At 44.4% G+C, this 16,631-nt stretch overlaps 1 protein-coding gene across 1 annotated transcript in view; it reads left to right on the forward strand.

The window, feature by feature from the left end:
• TSNARE1 (t-SNARE domain containing 1) overlaps window positions 1-16,631 on the forward strand; it is a 355,693-nt gene that overhangs the window by 77,451 nt on the left and 261,611 nt on the right. Inside the window, exon 3 of the mRNA XM_058177145.1 lies at window positions 3,723-3,846. Within this exon, the coding sequence (XP_058033128.1) occupies window positions 3,762-3,846 (85 nt within the window). The 5' untranslated portion in view covers window positions 3,723-3,761. The remainder of the gene's footprint in view (window positions 1-3,722; window positions 3,847-16,631) is intronic.

Genomic DNA, 16,631 nt, shown 5'->3' on the forward strand with positions numbered 1-16,631 from the left:
AAAATAATAATAAAAAAAAACATTTAAGAACTCAATAAGTACCTCAGGAAAATAAAATCAGTTTAATAAATCAATAATCAAATCCGAGCGATGCCGTTCCAGGAAGCCAAAAGCCTTATTTGTTTGTCCTTCCATCCGTCTCTGCTTTTAACACCGACAAATAAAAGACACAGAAAAGAACAGCTTTTGTTCTCGGGGAAAATACTGGATTTCTTGTCTTTGTTTCCTGTGACAAAGGCCAAGGGGATATTTTTGCCCGTCTCGGCGCCAACACCAATTTTCGCTTCAGCCGGATGTCTTCACTTGCCGTGGTAGAAGCCCAAAGTCTTCTTCCCCAGAGGAGACCCTGTTATTCCCACCTGCCAGCAGAAGATGGAGAAGGAAAGGGAAGGAAAGCCTTAGAGAAAAAGTTGACGTCCTTAAAAATGAAAGATCTTAGAAAGGGCTTCCAGGAAGAGTTGTGGCTTACCAAGTCCTGCATATGGGTGATTCCCAGTCCAATAACTCACTGCAGAGGAGAACGTCAGAATAGCCGAGTAACAGAGTTGGAAGGGGCCTTGGAGGTCTTCTAGTCCTACCCCCCCCCCCACTCAAGCAGAAAACCTTATAAGATTCCAAACAAGTGATTCTCCAATCTCTTCTTAAAAACTTCCAGTGTTGGAGAACTCACAACTTCTGGAGGCAAGTACTTCCACTGGTTGATTGTTCTCACTGTCGGGAAATTCCTCTTTAGTGCTAGATTGCTTCTCTCCTTGATTAGTTTCCATCCGTTGCTTCTCATCCTGCCTTCAGGTGCTTTGGAGAATGGGTTGACCTCCCTCTTCTTTTTGGCAGCCGCTGAGATATTGGAAGACTGCTATCTTGTCACCTCTGATCTTTCTTTTCACTAGACTAGACATACCCAATCCTTGAAGTCTTATCTTCAGGCAGTCAATCAATCAGTCTTCCTCCCTTCATTCAAGTTTAACTTTTTTCCATCCATCCATCCATCCATCCATCCATCCATCCATCCATCCATCCATCCATCCATCCATCTATCCATCCATCCATCAAATCCATCCAATGATTAAATACTTACTTACTTACTTACTTACTCCCTCCCTCTCTCCATCCAATACTTACCTCCTCCCTCCCTCCCTCCCTCCCTCCCTCCCTTCTCTGCCCATTGCCAACAGTTTGATCCTGACCGACTCAAGGTTGACTCAGCCTTCCATCCTTCCTAGGTTGGTAAAATGAAGACCCAGATTATTGGGGTCAAGATGCTGATTCTGTAAACCCCTTAAGAGAGGTCTATAAAGCACTGTAAAGTGGTATATAAATCAAAGTGCTATTGCCCTTCCTTCCTTCCTTCCTTCCTTCCTTCCTTCCTTCCTTCCTTCCTTCCTTCCCTCCCTCCCTCCCTCCCTCCCTCCCTCCCTCCCTCCCTCCTTCCTTCCTTCCTTCCTTCCTTCCTTCCTTCCTTCCTTCCTTCCTTCCTTCCTTCCTTCCTTTTATGTATACTGGCAGCATATGCATCAAGACAAATTCCTTGTGTGTCCAATTATACTTGGCCAATAAAAAAAAATCTATTCTATTCCTTCCTTCCTTCCTTCCTTCCTTCCTTCCTTCCTTCCTTCCTTCCTTCCTTCCTTCCTTCCTTCCTTCCTTCCTTCCTTCCTTCCTTCCTTCCTTCCTGTTTTTGGAAGGCCATCTACTTGGAGTCTTTTGTGCATTCTTGGCCCACTGTTGGTTGGCCAGTGTTGGATGAGATGGGCCAGAGGTCTAATCCAGCAGGGGATTGCTTATATTAAGTTCTCTCCTGTGATATGTCAGATATCATCAGCTAAAAAAAAATGACCGGTTGTATGAACTTCTTGAAAACTCGATTAAGCTGATAAGAGGGGCTTAGCCTTTGTTTTTTATTTATATGTAGAACATCTCCTTATTTTACTTGTGGCAACCAAAACAAGGTGTGTCATCCAAATACTAAAAAGACCCAACCTCACGTAGTTGCCAGTCACAGACAGTGATGGCCAGTTGGTGCAATGAAGCACAGAAGTACAAGAGGTATCTACTGCAGCTAAGACGGGTCTAGCACCATGATGCCGAACCTATGGCACACGAGCCAGAGGTGGCACACAGTGTCCTCTCTGATGGCACATGAACCAGCCAGCTGGTCTTTGGGTCTCTGTCCCACATGTGTGGGGACGGGGCCTGTGGGCGGGGCGTGGATGCATGCAGGAGGGATGGGGTGCGTGCGGGTGTGTGTCGTGTCCCACTCCTCCGCTGACGGCCAGTTCAGGGAAATCCGAATCAGGTGTGCCTCTGCAGCTCTGCCAAAGTCCTAGCAAAGTTCTCAAGGCAGACAGGAGACCAGGAAGTGACTTCAGCAATATAAGGTAGACTTTGCCTGACTCAGAGAATGCCAGAAAGCAGATCCTTTATATAGGCCATGGGGTGTGGCTCCATGACTCAGCACTTATCCAGGCCTGCCCCTCCCTTCCTTTTGCTGACGTCGCCTATCAATTCTCCGGAAGCAAGGATCTGTTCAGGCTCCAGCTGTTGGCAATTGACCTCCCTCAGGCTCACATGCTGTGGGGGAGGGGGAGGGGTCTAGTTGCTCCGTTTGCCTGGGCATGGTGCCAGGGCTGGGGGCTGGAGGCACGTCAGGCCCTTCGTCTTGCTCTGCTTGTTTAGGCATGGTGCCAGGGATGGGGCCTGGAGGCATGCCAGGACATTCCTCAGCGTTCGGCAGGAGATAAGAGGGACCCGGCTGCAGCAGGGGGAGCGGGTGAGACACAACAGTGTATGTTCCCACATGCATGGGGGAGGGTGCCTGTAGGGGGCCCAAATGCACATGCGCCAGGGTGGGGCATGTGTGGGGGGCATGTGTGGGGGGCATGTGTGCACATGCACAGGGCATGGGGTGTATGCATGGGGGGTGGGATGCATACGTGGGGACCGTACGGGCATTGCATTTTTTTTAAATTTGCATTTATATCCCGCCCTTCTCCGAAGACTCAGGGCGGCTTACACTATGTCAAGCAATCGTCTTCATCCTATTTGTATATTATATACAAAGTCAACTTGTTGCCCCCAACAATCCGGGTCCTCATTTTACCAACCTTATAAAGGATGGAAGGCTGAGTCAACCTTGGGCCTGTTGGGACTTGAACCTGCAGTAATTGCAAGCAGCTGCTGTTAATAACAGATTGTCTTACCAGTCTGAGCCACAGAGGCCCTTTTGGGGGTTCGGGCACTCATGATTTGAGAACTCAGTCTGGAAAAGATTAGCCATCACTGGTCTAGGACAACTCGCCACTGTCACTCAACTCACGGCAGGACGACTCACGACAGGATAATTTAACACCGTATTAATTGTTCCACTCAGTTACTTTTATTATTGGTGACCGTGTTGGAGTCAAAATGATTGTAGCGCTCGCATTTCTGGATTGACTGTGTCTATTTTATGATGATTGGCCACGGTTCCGTTGAAATTAATTTAACTTTTCCATTTGTTGAATTGCGTCCTGTGATGCGAGTTTGCCAGGGCAAGCTGGCTGTGGTGAGTTGTCCCGTTCCAAACTAATATGGCAATATCGATTGAATTTGTCATTCACTGGCATTCTTTAGGTGAGACGATCCCATAAGCACATTTTTTTTTCTGGTTCTTTTCTATTTCTCTCTGTTTTTTGAGATTCTCTCTGCCCATTTCACATTGTTTTCCCCCTTGTTTGTTCTAGTTTTGAAAGGAAGCCTATCTCCAGAAGTGTCCAAAGAAAATGTCTTATGGATCCATCGATGGCGGTGGGTTTGGTAGCAGAAATACCTTTGGAGGGCCATCAAGGCAGGGATATCAACCTTTAGGTAAGTTGAATAGAATAGAATAGAATAGAATTTTTTATTGGCCAAGTGTGATTGGACACACAAGGAATTTTTCTTGGTGCACATGCTCTCAGCGTACATAAAAGAAAAAATACGTTCATCAAGGTACAACATTTACAACACAAATGATGGTCAATATATCAATATAAATCATTATGATTGCCAGCAACAAAGTTACAGTCATACAGTCATAAGTGGAAAGAGATTGGTGATGGGAAAGATGAGAAGATTAATAGTAGTGCAGATTTAGTAAATAGTTTGACAATGTTGAAGGAATTATTTGTTTAGCAGAGTGATGGCCTTCGGGAAAAAACTGTTCTTGTGTCTTGTTGTTCTGGTGTGCAGTGCTCTATAGCGTCGTTTTGAGGGTAGGAGTTGAAACAGTTTATGTCCAGGATGCGAGGGGTCTGTAAATATTTTCACGGCCCTCTTCTTGATTCGTGCAGTATACAGGTCCTCAATGGAAGGCAGGTTGGTAGCAATTATTTTTTCTGCAGTTCTAATTATCCTCTGAAGTCTGTGTCTGTCTTGTTGGTTGCAGAACCGAACCAGACAGTTATAGAGGTGCAAATGACAGACTCAATAATTCCTCTGTAGAACTGGATCAGCAGCTCCTTGGGCAGTTTGAGCTTCCTGAGTTGGCGCAGAAAGAACATTCTTTGTTGTCCTTTTTTGATGAAGTTTTTGATGTTAGCTGTCCATTTGAGATCTTGCGATATGATAGAACCTAGAAATTTGAAGGTTTCTACTGTTGATACTGTGTTGTCTAGTATTGTGAGAGGTGGAAGTAGGGAAGGGTTTCTCCTAAAGAGAAACCCTTTCCCCTCCCTGAATTTTTTTTCTTTATAGTCATAACTTGTCAGGGTTCCGATGGATGCCCTAATTCAGTGATGGTTAACCTTTTTGCTGCTGTGTGTCAAAAGTGGGGGGGAGTGCAGGGGGGGTGTCGCACTCGTGTGCGCCCACACCCATAATTCAATGCCCCCATTCCCACACCCCTGTGCATGTGCACGTGACACCCCCGTGCTTTCCCTACTTTCGGCACACAACGGCAAAAAGGTTACTGGTGGGCCCGGTAGGCCCGTTTTTTGTCCTCCCCCAGTTCCAGAGGCTTTATTGGAATCTGGGGAGTGTGAAAACTGCCTTCCCCACCCCCTGGAGGCCCTCCAGAGGCCGGAAATGGCCAGTTTCCCAACTTCTGGTGGGTCCGGAAGGCCCAAAATCAGGAGCTGACCTAGGGCAATGCTCACGTGAGCACAGATATGGCTCCACGTGGCATGCATTCCATAGGTTCACCATCACGGCCCTAATTAAATCATGACCCATCTCGAGCCAAGCTTCAAAAGAAATCCAGTTATTTATTAGGAGCTTCATGTCGGCACATTCCCAACTGAAGCCAGCTCCGACCCTACTCCAATTCCCCCCTCCCCCCCCAGGGTGTGTCATCAATCACATTCTCCAGTGGAGCAATTTCACAGGTTGTAGAGGTCACTCCCCTCGGCTGCTGTAGGTAAACCTGGGATACAGCCTTGAGAGAGATAAGCATGGAATGTGCATCTGTCTTTGGCCGCCGTGCCATTTCGCGGGTTGCCCATCCCCCCTTGGCCTAATGCAACTCAAGAGCAGTGCTTTGCGAGTTGGCATAACTATTGATTTAATGGAACCCAGACATCTCCAAGTCCAACAAAAAAGACATTGAGACTTTGGAAAAAGTGCAGAGAAGAGTAACTTCAGATGATTAAAGGCCTGCAGACTAAAACATATGAAGAGCAGTTGCAGGAATTGAGTATTCCCATCTGGTGCTTTAGAAAATAGGTTGACCCCCTCTTCTTTGTGGCAGTCCCTCAAAGACTGGGAGAATGCTATCATGTCACCCCAGTCCTTCTTTTCATTGGACTAAATACACTCAATTCCTGCAGCTGTTCTTTGTATCTTTTAGCCTCTAGCCCTCTTAATAATTTTTGTGGCTCTTTTCTGCACTCTTTCCAGACTCTCAGCATGTTTTTTTTTATATTGTGATGACTAGAACTGGACGCAGTATTATTCCAAGTGCGGTCTTACTAAGGTTTTGCAAAGAGGTACTAGCTCTTCATGTGATCTAATGCAGCCTAAGATTGCTTCTTCTGCAGAAAATCCACAAAGATATTTTTGGATAGAACTTGGGCTTGTAACTAGTCCATATTGTCGATGATGATTGTTAGCATGATGATGATGGTGATATCCATTCAGTCACGTCCGACTCTTGGCGATTCCATGGACCAGGTCGCTCCACACCTTCCCTTCTGGCATTATTTCTTTAAGTTTTTCTGTTCTCTGGCTGGTGTCACCTTTGTTGGTGTCCAGCAATTATGGTGACCATCACCTCTCTACATGGGGCTACCCCTGAAGTGCACTCGGAGACTCCAGCTAGTCCAGAATGCAGCTGCGCGGGTGATTGAGGGAGCACCACGTTGCACCCGTGTAACACCACTCCTGTGCAGTCTGCACTGGCTACCTGTGGTCTTTCGGGTGTGCTTCAAGATGTTGGTTACCAACTTTAATGCGCTCCATGGCTTAGGGCCCGGGTACTTACGGGACCGCCTGCTGTTACCTTATGCCTCCCACCGACCCGTACGCTCACACAGAGAGGGTCTTCTCAGGGTGCCGTCCGCCAAGCAATGCCGGCTGGCGGCCCCCAGGGGAAGGGCCTTCTCTGTTGGAGCACCTACCCTCTGGAATGAACTTCCCCCTGGTTTGTGTCAACTACCTGACCTTCGGACCTTTCGCCGTGAATTGAAAATGCACTTGTTTATCCAAGTGGGACTGGCTTAATTTTTTAAATTTTCTGAATTTTAATAATTTTAATTGGGGTATTTTATTTATGGGTCAAATTTGACGGTTTTAAATTTTCGGCCATTTATAGAATATGTTATTTTAACTGTTGTTTTAATTTGTATATTGTATTGTTTTAAATCTGGCTGTACACCGCCCTGAGCCCTTCGGGAGAAGGGCGGTATAAAAATCTAAATAATAAATAATAAAAATAAATAAATGTTGTCCCAAAGGTGCTTTTTTCAAGAGGCAACTGGACTGCTCGCATCCTTGTAGAGAGTCATTGAGGCCACTTGGAGGTTTATCTCTGTCGTACGGCCGTCTTTGTCCAGGTGGCCTCAAATGACTCCCTGAAGAGGATGCAAATGACCAGCTGTCTGCAAGGAGTATAAATCCTTCCATTCCCCCACCATCCAGTCAGAGCTGAAGAAGCTTCTTGGATGAGAAGAGGGGAAACCTCTTCAAATTAAAAACAGAAAGTCCAGTTGCGTCTTGAAAAAAGCACCTTTGGGACAACCATGAACTGGAGAATCTCCATAGACATGTCCATCGTGTTCTTTGGCAGCCTGGTTTCCTTTTAGGACTAACTCTTCCCAACATAATTGCTTACTCCAGCTCCTTTTGTGACAGGACCAAAATAAGCAAGATGCAGTTTCGTGAATTTTCTTTGTTGGCGTTATACACTCCAGCACTTCACTGTTGGTCTCCTTTACCGTCCAACAAATTTGCAGGAACCTTCTCCAGAACCGCAGCTCAAACGAGTCGATTTTTTAACTTCCAATTTTTACAACCCTAGGTAGCTAGAGAGAACACAGAGAGAGAGTGGACTAATTTATATTTGGTTGCCAGGCTGATGTTCTTCATTTTCCATATTCAGTTCTTGTTCATCACAGCTGTGCAACCCAGTGCAATCCGACATTTTCTTTCTGAGCTGCATTTATCTCTTTGAGCAACCTGAGTTCACTAGGAAAGTGAATGAAACGATTTTTAAAATTCACCTCAACCTTGACTTTGTCGTATATATAGCCATGCCGCTCAGATTGCAGGTCACGTCCTTCTAACTCCAAGGCTCTTCTATTTCTCAGTGTTGTCTACCCTTTCATCCAAACCAAACTACAAGCCGCAAAATATAATTTCAAACCAGGAAGATCCTTTCCTTCGCCTCTTGTGAAACTTTATGTTTAACTTGTGGGGATTTCTTCCCCCCCCCCCCGACACACAAATTTAGATCTCTCCTTTTGCCACTGCTTAAATGGTGCACCTGTTGTCAGGAAAAGAAAAGAAAAGAAAAGAATAGAATAAAATAGAATAGAATAGAATAGAATAATAAGAATAAGAATAAGGATTTCTTCATTGGCCAAGTGTGATTGGATACACAAGGAATTTGTCTTGGTGCATATGCTCTCAAATGTACATAAAAGAAAAGATACATTCGTCAAGAATCATAAGGTACAATTCTTAATGATAGTCATAGTGAACAAATAAGCAATCAAATCATATTAGGAAACAGTCAGCATAAATCGTAAGGATACCAGCAATAAGGTTAGAGTCATACAGTCATAAGCGGGAGGAGATGGGTGATAGGAACAATGAGAAGATTAATAGTAATGCAGATTTAATAAATAATTTGACAATGTTGAGGGAATTATTTGTTTAGCAGAGTGATGGTATTTGGGGAAAAAAAGTGTTCTTGTGTCTTGTGTGTATTACGTGGAGTTCTTTGAATTTACTTGTTGTGTACTGCTCAATACCAACCTCGGAAGGATGGAAGGCTGAGTCAACCTTGAGTTGGTCAGGATCAAACTGCTGAACTGCTGGCAGTTGGCAGTCAGCAGAAGTATTGGGCCTCTGGTGGCTCAACAGGCTAATGCAGCCTGTTATTAACAGCAGCTGCTTGCAATTACTGCAGGTTCAAGTCCCACCAGGCCCAAGGTTGACTCAGCCTTCCATCCTTTATAAGGTAGGTAAAATGAGGACCCAAATTGTTGGGGGGCAATAAGTTGACTTTGTATATAGTATACAAATGGATGAAGACTATTGCTTGACATAGTGTAAGCCGCCCTGAATCTTCAGAGAAGGGTGGGATATAAATGCAAATAAAAATAAAAAAATAAAAAACAGTAGCCTGCAGTGCTGCATTCTAACCACAGCCTTGCATACAGCTCTCAAAGTGGCTCTGCCTCCAGTAATAAACATGACAAAATAAATAAATAAATACAAAATTATGCACATACTCACATATATTATATGACACAGAGAAACAACGCAGTCTAGTCTGGATGTATAAATGTCCATGGCGAGAAAAACAAATCTTGAAAGTTTGCCAGATAGATGGCATAAGGAACAAAGTGGTTACAGAATCGGGTAGTCCTGCTAGAAATACTTCGAAACCTCCTCCCAGAGGGGAGCAACAGAAACGGACCATGAAGTGGAGGTGTGGGGTCTCTAACAATGCTTTGAGCTCTAGGCACATAGCACTTATAAGCAGCATCCTGAATAACAGGAAGCAAGTTTACTATAATCTCCACTGTCCTTACCACTCTCTGTAGGGACTTTTTATCTGAGCCCATGCGGCCACCAAACCAAACAGGGATGCAGTTAAAATGCTCTCAATCGTTCCTCTGTAAAAAGAGCTGGCTGCAGGAAATTGTGGTAAATTAGCCATGCTGAGTTGGCTATAGCGAATTGTCATAGACCCAGTCACATGACCCCTGGACACTGCAGCTCCCATAAATAGGAGTCACCGCTCGAATCTGATCGGCAAAGTCAATGGGGAAGCCTGCAGGAAGTTTGGAAGTTGTGTTCCTGCAACATCATCCTTCATCACCAAAGCGATTTGCTTAACGACAATAGCTGGAACTGATTTGGCACATCAGGCATAATGATGTCATGTTTGACTTTACAACCACTTCGCTGACCATCCAATTGGATTCAGAATGAAATGCCTTCAAATTTGATTGAAAAAGAGCGAGGCAAGCTCACATCAGAAAGAACGTTTCCCATGGGTTTCCCACCGGCCAAAAATTTTGGCTATTCAATAGATCTAGACAAATGGCAACAGTTATGGGAGAGGAACTACAGATTAACAATGTCCACTGCATTCAAAGAAAATCAATATAAAATATTTTATGGATGGCATATGCCCCCTGAGAAACTGGCAAAAATGTTTAAAGACAAATAAGCTAAATGCTGGAAATGTTATCAGTTACCAGAAACTTATTATCGTAAGTGGTGGACATGTCCAGAAGCTAAAAATTTTTGGAATAAAATAAAGCAGGGGTCTCCAACCTTGTCAACTTTAAGACTTGTGGACTTCAACTCCCAGAATGCCTCAGCCAGCTTTCCTGGCTGAGGAATTCTGGGAGTTGAAGTCCACAAGTCTTAAAGTTGACAAGGTTGGAGACCCTTGAAATAAAGGGGTCGTTAGAAGAAATGACCCAACAGCACATTGACTCAAAATCAGAGCTATTCTGATTGGGGATCCTACCACAGAAAATCAGTAAAGAAAATATTTGTTTGATTATACATGTAATAACAGCAGCAAGAATTGTTTTTGCGCAAAATTGGAAAGCAGAGAAAATATCCCTGGAAGGAGAAATTATTTAAAAAAATTTAGACTGTGCAGAAATGAATAGATTAACTTTGATGATTAAAGAAAGAGAGGATTCAGTATATTTTAAGATATGGGACCGATTTTACCATTGGTTAGGGAAAAAAGATACAGATAAGCTACGGATAATTATGCAAGAAAATGGTACAATTAGAATATTGTGCTTGTGAAAAAATGGTAATAGATTAAACTGAAGTGAAGAAAGAAGAAACAACAAAAAGATGGAGACAAGAAGAAAACATCGAGATGTCACACCGAAGGAATGACTGATGTACTAAATGTTTGTTTGTTTGTAAAATATTTTTTTAAAAAAAATAAGAATGGAAGGTTTCTCGCTGAGAGCTACAAATGTTAAGAAATCTTTCTTCTTTCATTCTTCTCTGTGATTGGGAGGAATGGTACAGGTAGTCCTCAACTTACAACAATTCATTTAGTGATGATTCAAAGTTACGACAGCATTGAAAAAAGTGACTTAACAACTTCTTTTCACATGATCGTTGCAGCATCCCCATGGTCACGCGATCAAAATTCAGGCATTGGCAACGGATTCATATTTATGACGGTGTTGTGACCGAGGCCCAAGTAGGTAGTAATTAACTTAGTCCGTAGAAAAACAAACTTTATTCGAACAGCTGGGAATTACTTCATTCCAAGCATCGTTCAACTCAAAGTAAAACAAATGCCTCCCAACACAAATTCTTCAGTTATCTCACAAACCTTAGTCCAATTAGGCAAACTGCCAAAAGCCCTTCCTGGCAAATGTCTAGAAGCCACAAAAATAAAGACGTAGACGAAGCAGAAGACGAAGCAGAAGACGCAGCTACAACGTTGTTTTCCGGCAAAGCTCAAATGCCAGTGCTGGTCTGTTTTAAGCCTTATGGGAGGGGCCAATCATCTCCTGGCCTTACTCCCGAGTCGTCCTCTCTTCTTGAGCTGCTCTTGCCTTCTGGCAGCTTTTCTCATGCGTGCATTAGGAACAGGCTCCTCCTGTTCCTCTGCCTCACTACTATCAGTCTCTGGAGGCTCTGGAGTCCGCACCTCACTTCCCGATGGCCCTGACCCCACCTCAGCCTCATCGCTTCTGACTCCGTTGCCAGCTCCGTAGGCTGCTGACGGACCACAACAGACGGTTGCAGTGTCCTGGGGACATGTGATCCCCTTTTGTGACCTTCTAACAAGCAAATGGGGAAGCCAGATTTTACTTAACAACCGAGTTAACTAACAACTACAGGGCTACATTGACAGCACTGGCACGAGAGCTCGTGCAATGGGGCAAAACTCCTGTCTCGCTTAGCAATGGAAACATTGGGACCAATTATAGACGTAAGTCGAGGACTACCTGTAACTAAGAAATCAATAAAAATAAATTACATTGTTACAGGTTAGCAAATGTGTCGGCTGTGCTTATACCTGGTTAGGTTCTCCTGCCAGTAACGGATTGAAATAGGTAGATGAAGGAAACTGGTTTTCCTAGAAATCCAGTCGTAAGTGGCCTTGGATAGATTGCCCAAGTATCCAGCTGGAGACTAGAAGTTGATTAAGATTGAGCACCGAATCTAAATGTCATAAGCTGGAGTAGCAAGAAAACAGCTTGGCCCAGTGAGTGGCAAGACTGCTTCCAACTATCATCCCCGTAACCTGATTTCTCTTCCCTTGAAGCTGGATCTGTGTCCAGCACAAGTCAGAATGAATCACTTAGGCTCAGCTGGTCCTCCGTCGGCCTCCTCCATCTACGGTGGGGTGGGGTGGACCAGAGATAGCATGGCCTGAAGGCTCCTTGATGCTCCCTGAGCTTCTTTGTTTTCTTTCAGTCCTTGCCTTACCCAAACTAGTGAACATCATCATCACTGGCATTACTTTGAGTAATGAAATGTAAAGGGTATGAGTAAAGGCTTTACCCTTTCTTTGAGTAATGTAAACAACCAAGCTCAGAGAGCACCAAGGACCACACTGTTGTTGTTGTTGTTGTTGTTGTTGTTGTTGTTGTTGTTGTTGTTGTTGTTCTTCTTCTTCTTCTTCTTCTTCTTCTTCTTCTTCTTCTTCTTCTTCTTCTTCTTCTTCTTCTTCTTCTCCTTCTTCTTCTTCTTCTCCTTCTCCTCCTTTCTTCTTCCTCCTCCTCTTCCTCCTCCTTGTCTTTCTTCTTCTTCCTCTTCCCCCTCTTCTTCTTCTTCCCCATCCTCTCCCTCCTCCTCCTCCTCTTTTTCTCCTCCTCCTCCTCCTCCTTTCCCTTCCCTTCTCCTCCTTATTGCTCCTTCTTCTTCTCCCCTTCCTCCTTTTCCTCCTTTCGGCAAACCCCACTCTATTCTAGCATCAGTGATGCTACCAAGTTGGGTCATGAAACATCTGCAACAACCAGACTCAGAGAACACCAGGGACCCCTCATTTCAACCCCAAGCTACAAACCTTCTCCTTTATAGGAAAGCGAATCCTTCCTCGTAGGGCAAAGAATCGGCTATAGAAGCAGCCAGACAACGTCCACTGAAGCCCTCTGTTTATCTGGCACGGCCACCCTTGGCAGGAGGCCACGTGTCTGGTGGATGGGCTCCAAGCTACTTGAACAGATGGGGCTTGGGGGTAGGCAGCCAATCCTCCACAGAGCATCTTGTCTGCTTGGCAAGCAGAGGAGTTGCTTCCCCCCATCGATGGAACTGAATGGAAGAGGCCACCTGGGAACCGTCGGCAAAGATCTCCTCCTGGATTTTTGCAATTCTAATCCTAAACAGAGGAGGCCATCTGTTGCTTTCTGAGCCAGGCCTTAAAGGCAGAGAGAGAAGTCTCGTTCGTGTCTAGCTAGAACACGTGAAGATAGATAGAATCAAGATCACGTGAAGTGTTAATACCACTTTATAATGCCTCGGTAAGGCCACACTTGGAATACTGCATCCAGTTTTGGTCCCCATGATAGGAAAAAAAAATATTGAGACTCTACAAAGACTGCAGAGAAGAGAAACAAAGACAGACTTGTGTCAGAGTTCTGACGGATGCCCTAATTAAATCACGAGCCTTGAGCCAAGCTTCAAAAGAAATCCAGTTATTTATTAGGAGCTTCATGTCCGCACATTCCCAAGTGAAGCCAGCTCTGACCCCACGTAATTTATGGCCCCAATCGTGCCCCTGTTTTCCCCCTCCCCCCAGGGTGTGTCGTCAATCACATTTGCCAACAGGGCAATTTCGCGGGTTGTAGCGATCACTCCCCTCTGGCCGCTGTAAGTAACCTTGGGATACAGCCTTGAGAGAGATAAGTCTGGAATGCGCGTCTGTCTTTGGCTGCCATGCCGTTTCATCAGCTTCCCATCCCCCTTTCCTATGGCAACTTGAGAACATTCCAGGGATGCTTTATGAATTGGCAAGTTGAACAGTGGGCGCTGTCGAACAAAATGAAATTCAGTGGTGAAAAAATAAGGTTCTGCATTTAGGCAAGAAAAATCAAATGCGAAGGTATAGCATAGGTGGTATCTGGCTCAATAGTAGTAACTGTGAGAGGGATCTTGGACTCCTAGACCGGGATGCCCTATGCACAGTCACTCATGCTCTCGTTACCTCTCGGTTGGACTATTGCAGTGCTCTCTACATGGGGCTCCCCTTGAAGAGCACCCGGAGACTCCAGCTAGTCCAGAATGTGGCTGCGCGGGTTATTGAGGGAGCGGTTCGGATCTCCCATGTAACACCCATCCTGCGCAGACTGCACTGGCTGCCTGTTGTTTTCCGGGTGCGCTTCAAGGTATTGGTGACTACCTTCAAAGCGCTCCATGGCTTAGACCGGGATACTTACGGGACCGTCTACTGCCATCTTCTATCTCCCAGCGACCGGTGCGTTCTCACAGAGAGGGACTCCTTAGGGTGCCGTCAGCCAAGCAATGTCGACTGGTGGCCCCCAGGGGGAGGGCCTTCTCTGTGGGGGCTCCTACCCTTTGGAACGAACTTCCCCCTGGACTTCAACAACTAAGTTAACTGGTTTGGAAATGATGGGAAATAGAATGGGAGAGGGGAGGAATGTTTAAGATGTTAATAGGATGATTATGGTTAATTTTTGGAATTGATCTGTTTAGGATATAAATTATAGGATTTGTGTTATTTGCTATTTGTATGGTATAAATCTATAGGATGATATTACTCAATTGTGAAGGTTGGAAAGTGAAATTTATGAATTCAGATAATGTGGATGTAATGATTTTAATTGTTTACTGTTATATTGTGGATGTAGTCTAAATGATTATTTGCTTGATATTTGATTGATGGAGTAGTATTGGAAGATTGAATATTAAATCTTATGACAATTGAAGAAATATATAAGTGATGAAAACCTGAATTTGAGAAGTTGGATTGTAATTTAAGAAATGGATTTATGAAATCTGAAGGAATATACAAGTGGGCGGAAAAAAAAATTTGAACTTTAGAAGATGGACTAATTTTTAAAATGGACTATAAGAAGAATGGACATTAAATGTTATGGCAATTGAAGAAATATATAAGTGATAAAAATTTGAGTTCGAGAAGATGGACTGTAATTTGAGAAATGGACTTATGAAATTTGAAGGGATATACAAGTGGGAAAAGAAAGAAGACAAGAACAATTAAGGAAACAGGGTCGACTTGGGAGTAAGGCTTGGAGATGATTGGCCCCTCCCATAAGACATAAAAGAGGAGCGAACGGGACGTCAGCTTTTGCAGGAAGCAATTAGTTCATCTGTTCGATGAAAGCTTTGGAAAAGTTCTGTTTGACTCTGTGCTAAGTTTGGCCTTGCCCTGCGGGTGGCAGTTAGTTCTCTGGCAGCATTCCAAGGGAGATAAGGTGGGTGTTTGTAAACACTCCACTGAAAGACTGTTTGAGAAGCCTTTCGGACTGGGAATGACAATAATTCCCATCTGTATGTATAAAAGAGGTTTGCCGGGATTAAGATTGTGCTGTATACTTTCTAAGGAAGCCTAGGTCAGAACATACAAGTCTAAGTGCTATTGCTATTGGGGTCCCCTCCTTTGCTTTGAACTTTGGAAAATGCTTGCTTCTGAGTTTTTACTTGGAGTGGGGGGGAGATGTTTCTGGAACGTTGACAATGTTTGTGTTATTTGTGTGTGTAATCTCCATGAAGAAAAACCCATTTAAATGCAGAAATGCCACATCCCGTTTGTCTTTTATAGGTGAGATAACTTCATAATTCATAAGCAATGTTTGCTCATCGCTTAGTTTAAATTTTCATGTTGCTTTCCTAGTATTTAGAACGTAAATCATTTTTAGGAGTTTTTTTATGAACTCGTGTAAGGGGGAGGTGGGACTCGGGAGAAATCGCGCCCGTTAAAAATAAGCCGGCGTGGAATCAAATTAAGAGTTATTGTTCGTGCAACATATATGAGGTGGTCCCGTACATTTTTTCCCCCTCAAGAGAAAACCTGTTTGGAAATGCTAAAAACTTTCTTGATGGAATTTTTCTTCTGAGCGGAAGGAATCAGATGACAATCAATGGTGGCCTTCTTCAGGGCTTGCTATTTTTACACTCTCCCATAAATTCATTTAAGATGTGACCAGTCAGAAAACAAGAGGGAGGATAGCTGCAATTATACGGTTCAAAAATAAAAATAAAGAATGTAACAACCACCAAAGAACTCGACTAGGAATTCAGGACAATGCAAAAATCCTGAAGGGGTTGTGTGAAGGGCCTTTTTTTGAAACTGCAGTAAATTATAAAAAGAGACATAACTGACAATAATGATAATTCATTTAACTACCCAGAGGTTGTTGTAATGGTTTCTCCTTCTCCTTCTCCTTCTTCTCCTTCTTCTCCTTCTCCTTCTCCTTCTCCTTCTCCTTCTCCTTCTCCTTCTCCTCCTTCTCCTTCTCCTTCTCCTTCTCCTTCTTCTCTTTCTCCTCCTCCTCCTCCTTTTCCTCTTCCTCCTCCTCCCTCTCCTCCTCTTTCCCTCCTCCTCTTCCTCCTCCTCCTTCTCCTCTCCTTCTCCTTCTCCTTCTCCTTCTCCTTCTCCTTCTCCTTCTCCTTCTTCTCCTTCTCCTTCTCCTCCTCCTCCTCCTCTTCCTCCTCCTTCCTCCTCCTTCCTCCTCCTTCCCCTCCTCCTTCTCCTTCTCCTTCTCCTTCTCCTACTTCCTCCTTCCTCCTTCCCCTCCTTTCTCCTTCCTTCTTCCTTCTTCCTCCTCCTGCCCCTCCCCCTCACAAATCCTACTCCCTTCTAACACTGATGATGTTATCAAGTTGGGTCAAGAAAATGTCTGCAAGAAAATAGCTAAGCTCAGAGAGCACCAAGGATCCCACAGTAATCCTCCTCCTCCTCCATCCTCTCCATTTCTGTCCTTCCTCCTCCTCCTCCTCCTCCTCCTCCTCCTCCTCCCTTTAAACCC

This window comes from Ahaetulla prasina, chromosome 3 (assembly GCF_028640845.1).
Source record: "Ahaetulla prasina isolate Xishuangbanna chromosome 3, ASM2864084v1, whole genome shotgun sequence".
Taxonomy (NCBI): domain Eukaryota; kingdom Metazoa; phylum Chordata; class Lepidosauria; order Squamata; family Colubridae; genus Ahaetulla; species Ahaetulla prasina.